The sequence below is a fragment of the Planococcus citri genome, chromosome 4, assembly GCF_950023065.1.
Source record: "Planococcus citri chromosome 4, ihPlaCitr1.1, whole genome shotgun sequence".
Taxonomy (NCBI): domain Eukaryota; kingdom Metazoa; phylum Arthropoda; class Insecta; order Hemiptera; family Pseudococcidae; genus Planococcus; species Planococcus citri.
Window position 1 is genome coordinate 40,796,983 of NC_088680.1, and position 17,465 is coordinate 40,814,447.

Sequence of the window (17,465 nt, forward strand, 5' to 3'; positions counted from 1 at the left end):
TGCTTCGCCTTCTTCCTTCTATCCCCTCTCTTTCCTTTTATACTAACTTGCATGGATAGATATGAAGTGAATTAAAAAAATTGTCGTGCTGGCATTATTCGAACTGGTGAGACACGAGATGTTTAATATGTTTCATTGTAATCACATAATTATTACCGTTATAGTTATATGAGAAGAGCTAAATACTTAATGAAGTACTCCAATAATTTTTCTCGTATGTGGTAGGTATTTTATCGTTTAGACCGCACGAAACTCGAGCTAACAAACTACCTATAGCAAAAAATATTAAGTGGCTTTTGAGTATAGGGAAGTTCATGTAAGAAAATCTATAATACCTACCTAAACCTATATAAGTACAAGGTATTTCAATTTGATAAAAGCAATATAGATAGAATGATATCCTCGAAAATATAATTTAAATTTGACAAAAGGTCACGTATATCGGTATTTTCTCGACTATGATTGTACCCTATACTCGTATATTTGGTCGGTGTGGTATAGAAAATGATGATACGATTGGTAGGACGTATAATACCTATAGGTACTAGGTACTACATATATTAAAAACAACATAAGAAATGAAATGGACTCTTTATTATCACTGAAAGTACATAATTATATCTTTTAAAATATATCAAGCAAGCAAGTGGCTATGACTGCTATGAGCATTCTTTTGAGATAGAAAGGGTTTGAAGACGAATTACAATTCCAGGATGCGTAACGACGGATGTTAATTTACCCCCACGTTTTTATGACCAAACACTCTTACTTTTGCTGTCCTTGTCGAAGGACACACTGCCCACGTAATTAGGCTCGAAACTATCGTATAAACAAATCCTACGACCGACTTAACGATTAAATAATATCTACTTGCCGTAATGAGGCTTTAATTTCCTTCATTCGAAAAATAAAAGTGAAGAAAGGTATCTAATCCATCTTCTACTAGGTAGATATACTTAGTACGAGTATAATATAAGAAGAAGACGCGAACAAGCAGGAAAAAAATACCAGTATAATGATGAACTTCAATGTACTTATGTGTATTGTACGAAAGAGGTATTTCGTCGTGGCCACGCTTATTTAATAATAATTTTACGGTAAATGACCCGCGCGCGATGAAGTACCGGCTTAAACTCTTTCGGTCTAGGATACGCGTTAATGGAACGTTGTCTGGTGGCTTTGTATTGTTCGGTACCTGCCTCGATAGACATGCGGTTCCATTGGCTTTTTGTCGGTGGTCTCCTTATTCCTGGTTCATTAATAAATCAATCGGCTTTACTCGTATTGCATGCGCAAATTAATCGATGATAATTTGAAACGAGTTAATGGCGTTGGAAGAATTAAAATTATCAGAAGAACGAATCGTTCGTGAACGAAAACATAAAGGGTTTTGATTTAGTGAATGAATCGCGAACAATGTAAATTTATATAAGAGTAAGTACGAGTATATAGTTAGTCGACTGATTCGAAAAGTTGTTTCTTCATATTGAATTTTCGTAAAATGATTAGAGAATCGTCGTTCGCGAACGAATGAATCGTGAAAGGGTGACAAATTTCAATTAATTCAAATTTCATGAGTTTTTTGGTTCATTTGTGAAGTAATTTTCGAAATGAGAAGTGCTCGTTTCAATAATACTTCAAAAGGAACTTCTTGATCACTCAATCATCAATTTTGATGATTTTTTGAGCAGAAGTGGGAAAAAAGCATACCCCGAATTTTGACGAAAATTGGCGAGAAAGTTTATTTTGAATGAGAGACTGGGGCCTGAGACAATAATCCTCAAATAAGTCATTTTGAAAAAAAAAAATTAAAAACGTGGTTTTTTGCCACTACTGAAGAGTAGGTACATACAACTTCAGCAGTACCTCGGTCACCCAACCCCCTCCCCAAAATTTGCTGAGTTTCTAATCTCCCCGACCCTCCGGAAAGATTTCCACTTTACAAAAAATGTATTTCGCAAGGTGGTAGTTGAGCAAATTTTTTTTCTTCAAAATTTCGGGTCATTGACCTTCAGTGGTCTTACAAAGTTACATGTCAACTGATTGAAAACACCCCGAAGTATGAGAAACACATTTTAGAAGATACCTCCCCCCCCCCCCCACAGATTTGGACAGAAAATCGCTTGCACGCTCAAAAATCCTCATAACTACAAGAAAGACCACAAATATCAGAATCTTAGTCAAAATTCCATTCATCAAGCTTATATAAGCATAGAGATGTGACTATTGACTAGTATCCTATGCTACAACCTCACATTCATTTCTTTTTTCATCTCTGACTCTAATTACTACAGCGACAACGAATTTATAAAAATAATAACCCGATGAAACGAGCCGAGCTGAACACAACAGGGCGATAACACCACGTGGGAGAAAAATGATTAAAAGCTTCCAACAGAGTCAACTTTTAAATAAAATCGAAGCGTTTTTGATCGATTTTTTTCTAATTTAATAGCATCGCTGGCCGGAAAATACACTTCTATTTTCCCGAGACGAAATTCGATCGACGAAGAGAAAATATTACATGCAATAAATTCGACCGAACTTATCCCGAGGACATTCTTGTTCATTTGATAACAACGATATTAAACTTGGAGAAAAAGATACGTCATCGAGGAGATATCGTCGTTTTTAAAGAATTAAATCTCTGAGACGCGAGCTGAGCGAATTTTCGAAACACGAAACCATCCGGAAAATGACTTTAAAAAAAAAAGAAAAAAAGAAAAAGAACCCAAGCAGAATAAGGAACACACAAAGCGAGATGGGAAAAGAAATGGCGAAATAATCGAAAAAGACGTACACAAATGAAAGCTACCAACATCATTCATAATTCGAGGAACATACAAAAAAACCTGAAACCCTCTTCGCGTATTTCGACTTGGTTTTCTTGTATAATTTGAAAATCACCCGTGCTCGAAAATGTACGTATATTGTATGGGCATCTGTTACACGCGATTTTCGGTTGATATTAAAATACCAAAAATGTTCGTTGTGTTTTTAGGGATGCGATAAAACGAAAACGAAGCTTCTTATGAATTGGAATCGAATCAAATTGAAAGTTTCTGAATGAAATTCACAAAAATATCTATGTTCGTCGAATAATACATACTTTCTACAATAGCTCTGTATTGATTTTGTCAATTATCGCTTACGTTTACATAGTTATATAATTTTTTGTTACGAATTGTATGTGAAATGTTCTTAAACTTACGACGGGTATGTTATTATAAATTTACATTTTTTTGTCTGCGAATGACGTAGGACTATAGGAGACATGGATACCTGCATTTGAAAACTTTCAAACTGTTGCATATCTCTACACAGTACACATTAAGCACGTATTCAAATGGGCGTTTTACATTTACTCGACGAATATGTAACTCTATGTAGCGAGCTATAGCTGAAGTCGCAAATTATTCGTTCGTGTCACCTAGATTATTTTACGTAATTATTCCTCCTGCCCAGCAGTTAGCAACCATCCCCAAAAGTGAATTTCTAATTAGCATGACGAAATTTTCATCCCTGGGCAACTTAACTTTAATCAAACACGCTACGAGTAGGTAGATTCTGAAAAAAATTCGACTAAAAATAGACAAAATACACATCACATCACGCACCATATTTTCTATCGTGACTGCGATATAAAAGTACCTAAGTTATGGTACCTGTATAATGCACTGCAGTGAGCATGCACACCTTTACCTAGGCTGCGTATCTGTAGTGTAGGTATACAGTATACAGTATACACCTTTACCTCGAAAATTAATGCGAGAAATTCATGCTCAGTCTAGTTGCAAATTTTATCGTCGAAACAAATGGCAATTCAAATTAACTTTCTGCATTGCATGAATTTCACCGTATATTTCATACCGCTGGATTTTTAAAGTAATAAGTAATAGTAGATTTAAGCACGTATATTAAAAAAGGAGAGACGCAGAGGAAGGGTGAAACCACTAGCGTTAATTTATCGTGAAATGAAAATGATTTTTGCGAACAGTTTTCGCACGAAGAACGCATCAAGTTCTATGGTAAGAAGGGCTTATCGGTGAACGATGAATCATTGTCGAATAAACTGCTTTTACTCAAAGAAAAATTTTAAAAACAAATCGTTTGCGAGCATTATTTAAATAAAAATTTGTTGAAAAATTACGAGTAATCTTTCAAAACATGTAAAAATTCATAGGTACTCACAAAATCACTCATGAACGAAAGATTTACATATTCTGAGAAATTCGCAAAAACGATTCGTTATTTAACAAAAATGAATTTTTCACAAACGACTATTCACAAGATGGGTCAAAATAGCTCTGGAATTTTTTGCACAAAGATCATGAATTGTGTTGTGCATGAACCATTCTCAAACGTTGGAATCAGACATTTGAGACCAACGGAAAAGTGGGAGGGGAGGAGACAGAAAGGTCCTGAAATTTAGAAAATCTTAAATATTTAAAACCCACTCCCTAGCCCAGTCCTATACCTTCTCATGCCCCAACTCGGAGTTTTAATTTCAATTCATAAAATCCAAGATTCTTAAATCGGACGAATTTCCTTAGTTTTCAAAAATTTTGGCACAGATAATTCCTGTCCAATTTAGAGTTGAAAAAATCAACATGACATTTCCCAGCTGCTTTTTCAAAAGAGCGAAATTCGCAGACTTTTTTTTTTTGTTTTTTTCAGAAACTTGACGCCTGCCTGAGGCAAATTCCTCTCTTTTTCATTCTTCTAAGATGATGAATTTTTCAGGCAATTTGGAAGAAAGTACAATATTCCTGCAAGGAAAATTATAAAAAGTTTCACTATGACGAGACAGGTATCTCAACCCAACCAACTGCAGCCAAATTTTCAAAACGGACCACCGAGTAGGTATACATAAAAATACATCACTAGCTCAAATTTATTCGATTTTGATGAATTTTTAAAAATGAAATTTGACTTGAAAATGCGAAAAAATTTATATTTTACCAAATTGACTCAGGAAGCTGAAATTTGGTATGAACCTTATTTTTGACCGTTCGAATCGGTTGGAGATTGTTTTGAACCGTTTTGAGCAGTTCATAGAACCTTTAGAAATTTTTGAAAGTTGAAATGAAATTTCTGTAAAATGCTGTCCTATGAAATTGGAAAGCTAAAATTTACTATGCATAAATACTAACACTGATTTCAACATACTGAGTCAGTTGAAGATGGTTTCAAGCTGCTCCTCGACCGATTAAGCTGACACAATTTTTCCAAAATAGGTTTCTGTTGGTCCAAAACCGTATATTTCTTCTGCGATATCATGATTGAAAGTTTGAAAAATATAAGTGCAGTTCCGAACCTGCAGGAACTGATTTTGAAAAGATGGGGGGGGGGGGTAATTGATCAAATGGGTCACTATGACAAGCACCAATAACGTTCATACAGGTCGAGGTTGATTTGGACAGTTTTTATGACGCTTTATGAAAATTTCTGCCAAAACTATCAAAAAGTCCTCATTTTTGCCAAAATGTCAAAATTGGAAAAAAGTTCTAATTTTTATAAAAAATTGTAAAAAAGCCCTTTTTTGTGTTTAAATTGCCATAAAAAGTTCTGTTTTTTGTCTATTGACTACTATAAAACGCTATGCTTTCTGTTTATAGGATAAAGATCTCATTTCTTGCCAAAATTTTCAAAAAATCCTGAGTTTTGTCAAAATACGTAGTAAAGAAAACGTTATGACTTTTGCCAAAGTTCTTAAAAAACCACTTTTTGTCAAAATTGTGGTAAAGTCTTTTTTTATCTGCTTAAATAGCCAAAAAAGTTCTGTTTTTCGCTAAAACTACCACTTTTGCTTTTTTTAAAACATTGTTTTTAGTTCTTTTCAAAAATGAAACGATATTGATTCCAAAAAAGTCTTGCTAGAACAAATTTACACCCCTCCTCCCAGTTTGAGTGTAATTGATAGTTAAAGGGTCTGAAAAGTCAGGGAAAATTTCGTTTCTTCAAAAGAGTATCAATTTGAAGAGATTTTGGAAAAAGGGAATTCTCAAAAAATCGCCGGAGGCTCCAGATCGGCTTGAAACCACCTCCAGTCGTACACATAAAGTAAATTTTAGCTTTCCGACTTCATTTGATCTTTAAACTTTTAAAAATCAGCTCTGGAGGCTGCCGATTTGCTCAAAACAGTTCGAAATCGTTTCCAATCGATTCGGATGGTCAAAAATATAGTGCATACAAAATTTCAACTTTCTTGATTAATTTGGTAAAATTTTTATTTTTTTTCAAATTTCTAGGACGAAAATTAGTTGTTAAAAATCGCCAAAAATCGAAAAATGCACTCAAACCGATGAAATTTGGACTGGTGATATATTTTTGAACGCCCTTTTGATACAGCCTATAGAAAAATTTTTTGAGACGAGTGGTAGATAATTTTTATTTTTTGACCAATGCCTTCGACAATAATCGATTTAAATTAGAGTCGAGTATAACTCAAACTATAATTAATCATACAATACAAATCGAAGATTCGATACAAATATCTATCTACCAATTTCCATGAAAACAAATCGAACAGAAACCCGATTCGTCATTCCTATTCCAACATTCATTCTAAAATTACAAGCAAATTACATTACAACATTCGTCACCGAGCACGAGGGAAATTATAATGTTAATTTACTCCTCCAAAGAATAAATCGAAAATTAAATCAGATTTGAAAAACGAACAAAAAAAAGGCGCCAATGAAACAACTCCGAATATTATAGATATGAAAAAATCAAATTTCAAATTGGATTCTCCTCGGGCAAATTTGATATTTTACGTGACTGGAAATTTTCGCGCAACGTTGCGGAGGCATAAGTTGATACTTATTCGTCTTGGAGACTCGAGTAGAGTTAAAATGTCTTAAGTAGGACGTTGATATATTGTTTAAAGTTTACTCGAATATGCAGGTCGTTTTAAGGAGCTGGTTTGGCCGCGAGAGAACTCATATATCAAAGACTTTTTGGGATTAATAATTTCAACAATTCTACGCTCGTAAATAAGCAGCTAGGTATTCGCGAAGCTGCGTAAAAATTCGCGACCAAGAAGTACGAGTATAAGAATTCGCGAAAAGTTGAAATTTTTTTAGGTAGGCTGCCACACCACCAATGACGAAGATGTTAAAAATCCAATTATCGTGTTCGAACGGACACGAAGCAGGAAAAAAGTACCAACCGAGGTGGAAATTCGACTTGGCAGTAAAAGATATACTCGTACCTACCCAAAAGTACGCATTCGAGGCACACGTTCTCTAAGGAATGTCATTCTTGTCACAGGCATGAGGCATGTCCATTGGATTGGACGACACACAAATGGTTTAGTTAACCGGATTACCAGGTAGAAAAATTCAATATTTGCCCTTTTCGTTGCTCGCTGCTGAGCTGCGGCGCGGCGCGTCCGCTGATTCGTTGTCACGAATGGTATCGGGCACGGAATTACAGTGAAAACAATTCCGGCAAATTATAACTTATAATTTTCTCTATTCGCCGCTTCTCTCTTACTCGCACGTTCTATAGCCAAGCGTGCTTTTCTAATCAATGGCGAACAATAATGTGCACAGATCGATCCGGCGAACCGCAAATACACCTAACTTTATCATTCAACTTGGAACCATTTGTTTCGAATTTCGTTTCGTGGCTGAAAGTTATGACGATGAGAGTTTGATAAAGAAGTCGAATTTCGGTAGGGTGTTCAAGCTATCGTTACAGTAGAAGAATTTGATAGCCTATGTCATTTTTTTTTTAATCTGTTAGGATAGGAAGGTTCAAGGTTTTGAACAATCTTTTCTGTCTTCACGACCCCTTCCTTCCACTTTTAAAAATACGTACAATTTAATTTCAAGTACTTGCATTTGTGTAACACTGGCGGATCATTCATTTCAATGTCAAAGAGGTCCATAATATCGAAAATTGTTTACAGAGTAATTCTATGACTAGTCATGTGATATTTTTATGACTATTACAAGACAAAAATATGTACCAACGAAGCAGACATGAAATTGCCGAAAAGGAAACATGAAAAATTTTCGGCATCAATCCCTATTGAAAGTTGAATTTTTGTAGCGAGCAGATTCAAATACCTTCGTGAACAAAATTTCAGCTGCTCATATTCATATTTCAAATCTTTTGAAAATTGAAATTTTTTTTCGTAAAATTCATAAGAATTTATTTTCGACTTGACACTTCGACAGCGAACTCCCTTAACTGAATTTTGCTATTCTTGTTGATTTGTTACGCCTTCAGTGAGATTCCAACTTTTCTTTATAATTCTCGACTTTTTCCCAAAGATCCAGAAATTGATTTAGTTAAGGTAGGCATTGAAAATTTGATGTTCAAAAATCTATCATCCGAGTGAATTCAACCGGAAAAATTGAATTTCATTATAGAACTGATTGAATCAGCTGATCATCTGTCTATCTGATGAGAAAATACATATTTCCCTGTACAAAATACATATGAAGACCTTTCAACCAGAGCTTCCAGCAAAATTTCAATCGCATTCGTTAATTTACAGATTTTTCCTCAAAACATTAAAATTTGACTGGGAAAGCTGATTTCAAAATGAAACAAAATTGAATAGAATAACATGTCAATTGCAACAAGCATTAAAATGTCACTAAAATGATCAATTCACCCAAAAATTATCAGAAATGACACCTTGTGCTGACACAGATTATTCTCTTTGGAAAATGATGAAACACCTAAAAAGACCAAAAGAATCAATACCACCTTCAAGACAAGAAAATGGTGAATGGGCACGCAGTGCACCTTGAAAAATAATTCAAACCTCATCCACCATGTAAGGTAAACTACCAGTTTTGGATCACTTTTTTTAAAAAATTCTGCAGGGAGTAAATTTCAACATTTTTCAAATTTTATCATCAATGTTTGTAAAGGGAACCTTCCTACCCTCTGAAATAACCACAACCTGCAGTTTTTCCACCCAATCATAAAATTATACCCATACATCAATAGAAGATAGCTTCCATAACAACCTATCACTTATTTTACGGATAAAAAGTTAAAGGGGGAAAAAAAATTAAAAAAGTACCAATTACGGATTAAAAATTTCCGATCCACAAGCAGGCCCTTTTAAATCGAGGATGCATTTTAATGGAAATTTTTTTGAAATTTTTCCAACTCAAGGTTATATTTGTCCAAACTTACATTTAGCTTCACCAATTTTTATATTCATACCTATTGCATTTTATTCAAAATTTGAGAGAGTAGCTAAAAATTTAATGAAAAAAAATGTACACCATTTACGGATCGAAAATTTAAGGGCCCAGTTGCGGATCAAAAATTTTAGGCTCGCTTGCAGATCAAAAATAAATTCACGAAATTCCAATCAAATGCAAATGATTATCATTGCACATCATCAAACGATAAGTTATAGTCTGGGTTTGATATGTATTGATATAAATTTGGCGAATTATTCATGAATTTGACGTGTTGGAACAAATGTCTATCAAATGGGTCACTCACATACTCCACTCATTGAAACATTGAAATTTTCAAAGAAGGCACTGCTCACTTCCCATTGAATCACTTTTTCAGAAAAAAATACCACATTTTATATTTTTTTTGAATTTTTGAAATTACATATCGAAATTTTTACACAAAATTTTTCACATAATTATCAATTGTTATTTTTACCGCGCCCAAAAAACTTTTTTCTGTTGAACTTGTTGTTTTTGTGTTGTAAGGATGTCACAGAAAAAGATATCACTTCGTATTTTCATTTTTCACAATTTGGAACACCATAAAATGAAGATCCATATAACTGGGTACGGGATCCGCAACTGGTACTTTACCTTACATCTCCGCCACATGTATCTGCTACAGAATGTAACAACACTCAAATACCAAAAATCACAATTGATGAAGGTAGATGAATTGCTGAACAAATTAAAAACAAGAAATCACCTGGATACGACAAAATCAATGGAAAAATCATCAAAGAATTTCCACCTCGACTAATTTGGTATATCACACAAATTCTTAACAGGATAATCCCAACCAATGGAAGTATGCCAAAGTTATACTCATCCATAAACCAGGAAAACCAGAACATGAAACCTCATCTTACAAACCTATCAGCTTATTGCAAATCCTAGATCTAAAATTTTGGAAAACTAATTTACAAAAGCTATGGCCAATTCTGGAAAATAGAAGACTGATTCCAAACCACCAATTCGGATTTCATTTGAAACACAATACTATTCAGCAAGTGCATTGTCTCGTCGAAAAAATTAACAACTCTCTTGAACATAAAAAAAGTTGTGCTGCAGCTTTTCTTGATGTAAGTCAACCTTTGATCATTTGGCCTCCCAATTTTAACACTCTCTTCTCTCGACTGCGTTAAGGAGTTTTTTTAAAATTCAGAGTGGAGCAGTTTTCAAAATCGGAATACGTGCCTTTAAAAACGTACAGTCGTACATATAATTAAATAGCCTTATCACGTTTTTCGATTTTTTGAAATTTCTCTATCCTCTTCCCACCCCTTCAAAGGTCAGTTTTTTTAAATAATCAAAAAAATGCAAAATACGACGGAAGAGCGTAACATTTTTCACTTGAAAGTGTAATTCTTTCTGTGGAATAGAATTTTTTCTAGCAGGTAACATTTTAGAGTGAGGAGGCCAAAAAATTTATCAATTTTTGGAAAATAACCACTGGTCTTCTACAATCATTACCATTCCTCCTCCCAATTTACGAAAAAAAATATAGAAAATGCAAACACTGATCGTGTGACGCATCCTTTATAATGTTTTTGGCATGACAGACTTCAATTTAATTCCATGTTTTCAAGATTTAAAGTAAATGAATAGAATAAAAAAAGGAATTTTCAATTCAACCTAAAAATTTGAACAGAAAAATTCGTTTAAAGATTTTGGAGAGTTTTGTCATAAATTTAAGAGAAATTATGAAGGAAGTAACTATTCTATTTTAAAATCTGGAAGAAAAAATATCAAATTTTGTTAGAAAAGCGTGTAGCTTGTGGCATTCAGAATTCAGAAGACAAAATCACCTAATACATCACTGCAAACATAATGTATTTTATGACCAATTTTTAGGTTTTTAAAAAAACAAAAATTAAGACAAAATGTGATAATTTTTCATCAGTTGCTAGGAACTCTCAACAGGCAGGAAGAAAACTATTTTTAAATACCTACTTAACATTTTTTGAACACGTTCAATTCAGCCCCCATCCCCCAATCTACCATATTTTCACACATCCTCTTCTCCCATGTAATTACCATATTCACACATATGTAATTACTAATTAGCTATTCGTAATGAATTTCCGTAATTCGTGTATACCTAATTATGCAATATCAAGTTCAAGGCTAAATCACACATCAAACCATTCAACTAGCCAACGATAATACGAGTACAATATACCTAATTATCAAAGCAAGAAAATAAACACTTCTTAACACCTATGTATTAAATCCTGCGATTAAAATCGTACTAATAAAAATTGCAAAGTTTAGCTGGGCAATTTTAAAATAAAATGACGAATAAAAACAACCGTAAAATTTTTATTCGATGCTTTTTTTGAAATTCAATTTAAGGAAAACGAAACGAAAAAAATTTAATAAAATTTTTTCAACGTGAATTGCTTCAATTTTCTCCCAAATATTATCCCTTTTCATTTATTTTACCGATTTTACGACCATGAGCTAGGTACAGTACTTGAATTTCGCAAATATTTACCAACATTTTTCTAAATCTGAACCATTGTATTGATTTTCTTCCGTTAACCGCCAAAAATTGAATTTTATTGGGCAAATAGAGTAGATTAAATATTATACCAGAGGTTATGAAATTCAACAAAATACCGAGGGCGTTACCTTATCCAAATATTATTTTCAAATGGCGGAATAAATGCGACAAAGATGTTCAATTATTCAACTCTCAAAGGTCGAATCGTCGAGTATACACAAGGGCTGAACTTGAAAATATTAACCGGAGTAGAAGTGCGTTTTGCCATTTTACCTATCTTCACAAAGACCCAGGGAACTAGGTATGAATTGAATTTCAAAAATTACTCGCTTAAATTATTCATAAGTTACTAAATATATGGGTATGTACTATGGAAACATCTCGTTGTGGTTCTACATTTACACACGTGTAATTCCCATTGGAAAATATGATATCGGTGTAATGGTAAATTTTCATTACGTAGTTCTATTTTCGTGAGTTATCACCTAAATTTCGACTTTTAGACTGGGCTATCTTACTTTTTTACATCTCTTTGAGTGGAGATTAGGCACAAACTGGAATTGTTAGTGATTATTTTCGTTACTTCTTTGGTTACAACTAACCCTCTACAAGCTCATAGTGATAAGATAACTTCAAGAGTCAAGGATACAAATGAAAAGGTGCCTATAGCAAAAGAGGCTAACGAAAACAGAGCGATAATAATGCATAGTTACCACTTTTTCATCGAAGTTTACACTCGAATAATATCAATCTAATGCAATTTAATTTTGATATTTGTGAGAAACAAAATTCGTGTTTAGGTACACAAAATAATCGATACTGCAGTATCGTATATATTTGTTCAATGAGGTGTTGATATCGTTCGGATATCGATGAACTGTATAGGTATACCTAAGCTGGAGAAGAAGATGTGGACGGAAGTTGAAGAATTCGTTTCAATTTCGATTCAAAATAAAAGTTAACGACTTGTGTTTCGATTTTTCCGGTGTTTGAATCCATAAAAAACGTACGATAACGAATGTAAACAAATAAGTACGTTACTCACCTTTACATGTTGCCGACGAATGATTTTCCAATGATTACTGGCCCAGTATGGTATTATAAAACGCGATATTAATAAACAAATAATTAATTTCAAATCATTGTTTAGTTAAATTTCTTTTAAAAAATGTATTTTTTGTAGAAACAACAGACGAAAACACATGTAAACAAACCACACACAACAACGAACACTCAAAATACGTCAACTACTGAGCTACCAGCGCCAAACATGCGTAATGCTGCATGTTCGCGTTGTCAGTTTCCAATTTTTTTTAGTTGTTGCTCGCAGTGGTGCCATTTCGCGAAAGTTGAATTAAAATAGGTTTGAATTCACAATTATACAATTCTGTCTCCTTTCTTTCCGATAATTTGCTCAAAAAGAAATTGAGGGCTTGCTCTAAAATATTCAACGCTTTTGTTACCTTATGTAAAGTGCATAGATAATCAGACAATCAGTAAGTAAAGTATGTAGGTCTAGGTACCAAATATGTACCTTTGAAAAACAAAGTACTGTAGCTGTAACAAGTTACGCATACGTGAGCGTTTCCGTCTTTAGCTCATGTTAGTCCTATTCAAAATACAAAAAATGAATACTAATTTGATCACTTTACTTTACAAAATTTCACTCAGAATCAGCATAAAAATGGGAGACTTAATGAACAGATTTGTTCAGCGAAATAACGTACCAACCTACCTATTACCTACGAACTTCTGTAATTAACCGTAGAAAGTTTCAAAAATACACTCATTTAATTTTTTTGTTCTTTTCTAAATCATTCAACGTACATACAATATTTGTTGAATAAAGTCATCGAGTATTCTCAAAAGCTGGCAATCATCAGTTTCACAGCTCACACTCGCGAGCGAAAACTCACAAAGCAAAGTAACTTACGATTTAATGAAAACAAAAAGACGATAATATTTTTCATTAATAATCAAAAAAAAAGCAATGAGACACGAATACGAATAGTACAATGAGATGCTATACTTTAAAGTTTAAACAAACTGGTAATATAAACATGATAATAAAGAAAACTGAATAAGTAAATCGGAATGATTTAACATGAATAATAACAAGTGGTCCAGTATAAAAACATATCTTCGTCGTAATAATTCGTTTTGCTATAAACCGAAGTCATGATCGAGGATTTGTGTAGTAACATTGCCTTGCATTTTGAATACTTTATGCTTTTCTTGAATCGATGAAAAATGTTTGAGCAAGGTATCAAAACATAACGATTTATTGTCATATTTCTGAGCAGATTTCGATTTAAAAGCAGTTCTGTAAGAATACAATTTGCACGAGTAATAAAAATAAACGTAAATAATTCAGATTATAGTTGAGCAACCTTGAAACAAGCACTCACTTATTATCAGGATGCAGTGGAAGCTTAGGTATACAATCTAATCGATGTCTCAAAACGTGAAATGCTTCAGATTGAGGTAATATCATCAACAAACCGTACAGAGCATAGACAAGATGATGGTTATAAGGAACTTCGAGTAACTCGAGTCTTAAATCTGAGAAACGCACGAATGCAGATTAATGATAGGTAAATGATTATAAATTATCAGCGATATAATCAATTTTCAATTACACTAACAAGTAAAAATAGGTGATTCAATTAACTGGATAAGTTTATCGACTTCGGCCAACAATTCGACAGTTATTTCTAAATCCGAGCTGAAAGTTTTCGGTTAAGGAAACCCACAAGTAAGTAGAAAAATATGCTATACATTACAATGCTCCATCGATAATAAAAAAGGATACAATATTCTAATAATATCACAAGCATGTTCGTAATTTTGTGTTAAAAAACATAACGCAACAGTAGCCACCGGATTATGACACCAAGTCTTGTACAGAGTATTAAATAACGCTTTGCTTTCCTGTAAAATAACGTGAGTCAATTTTTTTTTAGAAGATTCAGTCAGAATATGATGACTAATTCAAACATACTTCGGTTTTCAAGTCTTTCAGTTTTACTCTGAAAGTAAATAATTCCGAAGAAGTCAACAATATTGTATTCAAGTGCTCCACCATGACACTAGCGAATTTTAAATTATCTTCGTTCAATAATATTACAGCCAAGGTTGTGAACACGTCTTCAGAGTTTAGTAGGACACATAACTGCCTACGTAAAGAGAATACAAATTAGGAAAATAGTCGAAAAGTGTGACATTAACAAAAAACTACTCATTACCTTATAATAAAAGATCCTCTGTCTTTCAATAATGTATTTTCACCTCGTCTGAATTCTTCTAGTAAGCTAATAATGAACTTATCAAAATACGGATTGTTGGTCTCTGCAATAAATTATTCGTTGAAAAAAAAATGCTTTCCGGAGAGTACAAATATTTTAAATGAAGTAATTTACAACTTACTCGATTTATCAATTTGATCAGTTTTTTCTGAGCTAGGCAATGAGATGATCTTGGATAAAACTTTCAAATTACAATGAACCACTTTATCCGAAGGATCTGATAACGTGCGTAGAAATAATGGAAATAGTTCTTCGATATGAGGAAACATCTGAATCATAATTCGAGCGTAAATATTGGAATATTATTACTCGACAAACAAAAATATACTCACACGTTTAGGAATTTTCAAATGCAATTGAAAAATCCAGCCTAGAACCGCTACTTTGGTTTCTACAGAAGAGTTGATTAGATGTTTAGATAATATTTCGATAACAGCAGGCAACTCTAATTTAGATGTATCTTGAGATGGACCGCGCTGAAATCACATTCGAATGTTATTCCAGTTCATATTCAAGATAATTAGATAAACTAATGTTATTTAGAAATTTTTACGCACTTTGTCTCCTTTAGCATCTGGTACGTAATCTTCTTCGGTAGAAATCAATTTCAATAAGCTGTAATTGATTGTTCTAGCAATTTCTTTTATATCTGAGATTCGTAAAAATTCAGGAAAAATATTTTACTGATAAATTACGAGTATTTATAAATCAATTAATTTCACAAGAATAATAATATTGAAAAGGATACGTAGTTGACTTTCATTTTCATACGATAAACAAGGCAAAATAGCTACTAATATACTAGAAGTAAATGGTAACATTTCCACTCCGGCTAATTGAACAAATTCTTTCACCCACGTCAATGCAATATACTGTAAAAAAAAACACACACAAAAAAACGTTAAATTTCAACTCGACAGAACTAAACTAAAAATATGTAGTTTAACACACCTGAAGAACAAAATCATGCGACTGAGCATGGACAGTAACAATATTCGCCATTTCTGCAAAATTGACTCTGGAGGGATCTTGTTTTATAGCTCTTAAAAATTTACTTAAAACACCTTCGCACCTGTAGGAAAAAATATTCGATCGTAAAAAAATTTTATACAAATTTGTAAATTTTCGTAAAAACGTACATTTTTTTAATCTCTATCGTCGGATTTCCAAGAATACGAAACAATCCTTCGAGTATTTCTTGTAAAAATAAGATCATGTCGATATGAGGAACGTCAACGAGCGTCGCAATCCACGAAATAATAAACTGACACGCGAACTGATTATTAGTGTAAATTCGTTCTCTTAACAGAGGCATAAATGCTACTAAATCGAAAGAAGGGTTTTCGGTAACTATGTCCTGTAATGTATCAAAAAATGTCAACATTTGCTCAGACAGTAATATTCTTACTATTTATCGACTTACTTTCAATAGACGATCTAAAAGTTCGGAAGCATTTTTAACATTTTGATCGGGATCAGCGGCTAGTTTACTCAATGCTTGGAAAACATTACCGAAATATGGTAATATCGCACTTCTGGCTACTTTTATCACATTATATAATGACTCTGATGCGTAATAACGTACTCGTAAATCAGAATCACTGAAATTGACTAATATAGGCATGACTAAATCTTCAATGTAATCGCCACTATCCTAAAATCAAAATACGTTGAATCAATAACCGAATGATTTCTCAGAGAAAATATACAATTTACGAAAGACGAACTTTTCCAAGAGCTACTGCCATAGCCGCTAGTCCAATCAATCCACCTTTCTTGTTATTAGAATTCGTAGATCGGGCAAACTGTTGCCCTAACACTTTCAATAGTTTTCTGATTTGAGCAGTATTCTGCACAGCAGCAAATTCCTTCACCATTCTGCAAATGAATTGATGGCATAAGAATACAGTAGGTAAGGTGTAAAAATGGGAATTTCTTGAACGACTCACTTTTCGATTTCCACGGCTGCTGCACGTCGTTTTTCGTAAATTTTATCAGTTAACGCCCTAACACAGGCTTGACTCAGCGGAGCGTAATTCGAATCCATCATGAAGTAGATGACTGAATTGGGAAACGTGTATAAAAATGATTATCTTGTAAAAAAAGTAAACTGCAATATTCACTTAAACGTTACATTAAAGTTGCTTTCGATTATCATTGTTTTCAGCGACTGAAGCCGATTCGTAACGTAAACAATATCGAACGACGTAACAATTTCCGGCAGCGTTTACGTCGTCAAAACAACACGAGATACAACAATGTAGGCCTAATTATGAAAATTTAAATTAATTTACGAACGTTCGTGATTTTCTCAAATATTATTACAATCAACTATCACTGCGGTCAATTTCTCATCATTTGTTTCTTATCGTTTTTTTGATCACTAAAAATGAAAAAATACGATTTGTTTACAATTTTATAAAATCTGATTGGTTT

General features: G+C 33.3%; 2 protein-coding genes across 2 annotated transcripts in view; both read right to left on the reverse strand.

Annotated features, from left to right (window-relative positions):
* Mgat2 (alpha-1,6-mannosyl-glycoprotein 2-beta-N-acetylglucosaminyltransferase) overlaps positions 1 to 13,003 on the reverse strand; it is an 89,129-nt gene extending 76,126 nt beyond the window's left edge. The window contains exon 1 of the mRNA XM_065359938.1: positions 12,770 to 13,003. The gene's annotated coding sequence lies outside the window, so the exon portion shown is untranslated. The remainder of the gene's footprint in view (positions 1 to 12,769) is intronic.
* A 673-nt stretch (positions 13,004 to 13,676) lies between these two features.
* Positions 13,677 to 17,373, reverse strand: LOC135846078 (protein VAC14 homolog). Its single transcript, XM_065365073.1, has 15 exons — positions 16,979 to 17,373; positions 16,757 to 16,907; positions 16,453 to 16,683; positions 16,169 to 16,386; positions 15,981 to 16,101; positions 15,778 to 15,901; positions 15,587 to 15,678; positions 15,362 to 15,505; positions 15,151 to 15,298; positions 14,970 to 15,072; positions 14,726 to 14,900; positions 14,537 to 14,655; positions 14,370 to 14,449; positions 14,133 to 14,286; positions 13,677 to 14,047 (listed from the first exon to the last, which is right to left on the reverse strand). Exons 1-15 carry the CDS (start codon positions 17,077 to 17,079, stop codon positions 13,888 to 13,890), a joined length of 2,121 nt encoding a protein of 706 aa, XP_065221145.1. The 5' UTR covers positions 17,080 to 17,373; the 3' UTR covers positions 13,677 to 13,887.
* Between the last annotated feature and the right edge of the window lie 92 nt (positions 17,374 to 17,465).

What these genes read in the sequence shown, in the direction of transcription:
- LOC135846078 (XM_065365073.1), bottom strand. Translation starts at nt 17,079, where the DNA reads ATGATGGATTCGAATTACGCTCCGCTGAGTCAAGCCTGTGTTAGGGCG. An exon ending in CGCATGATTTTGTTCTTCAG is followed by an intron (nt 15,902 to 15,980) that starts GTGTGTTAAACT and finishes TTTTTTTTACAG; the next exon opens with TATATTGCATTGACGTGGGT. An exon ending in CAGATGCTAAAGGAGACAAA is followed by an intron (nt 15,506 to 15,586) that starts GTGCGTAAAAAT and finishes ATGTGATTTCAG; the next exon opens with CGCGGTCCATCTCAAGATAC.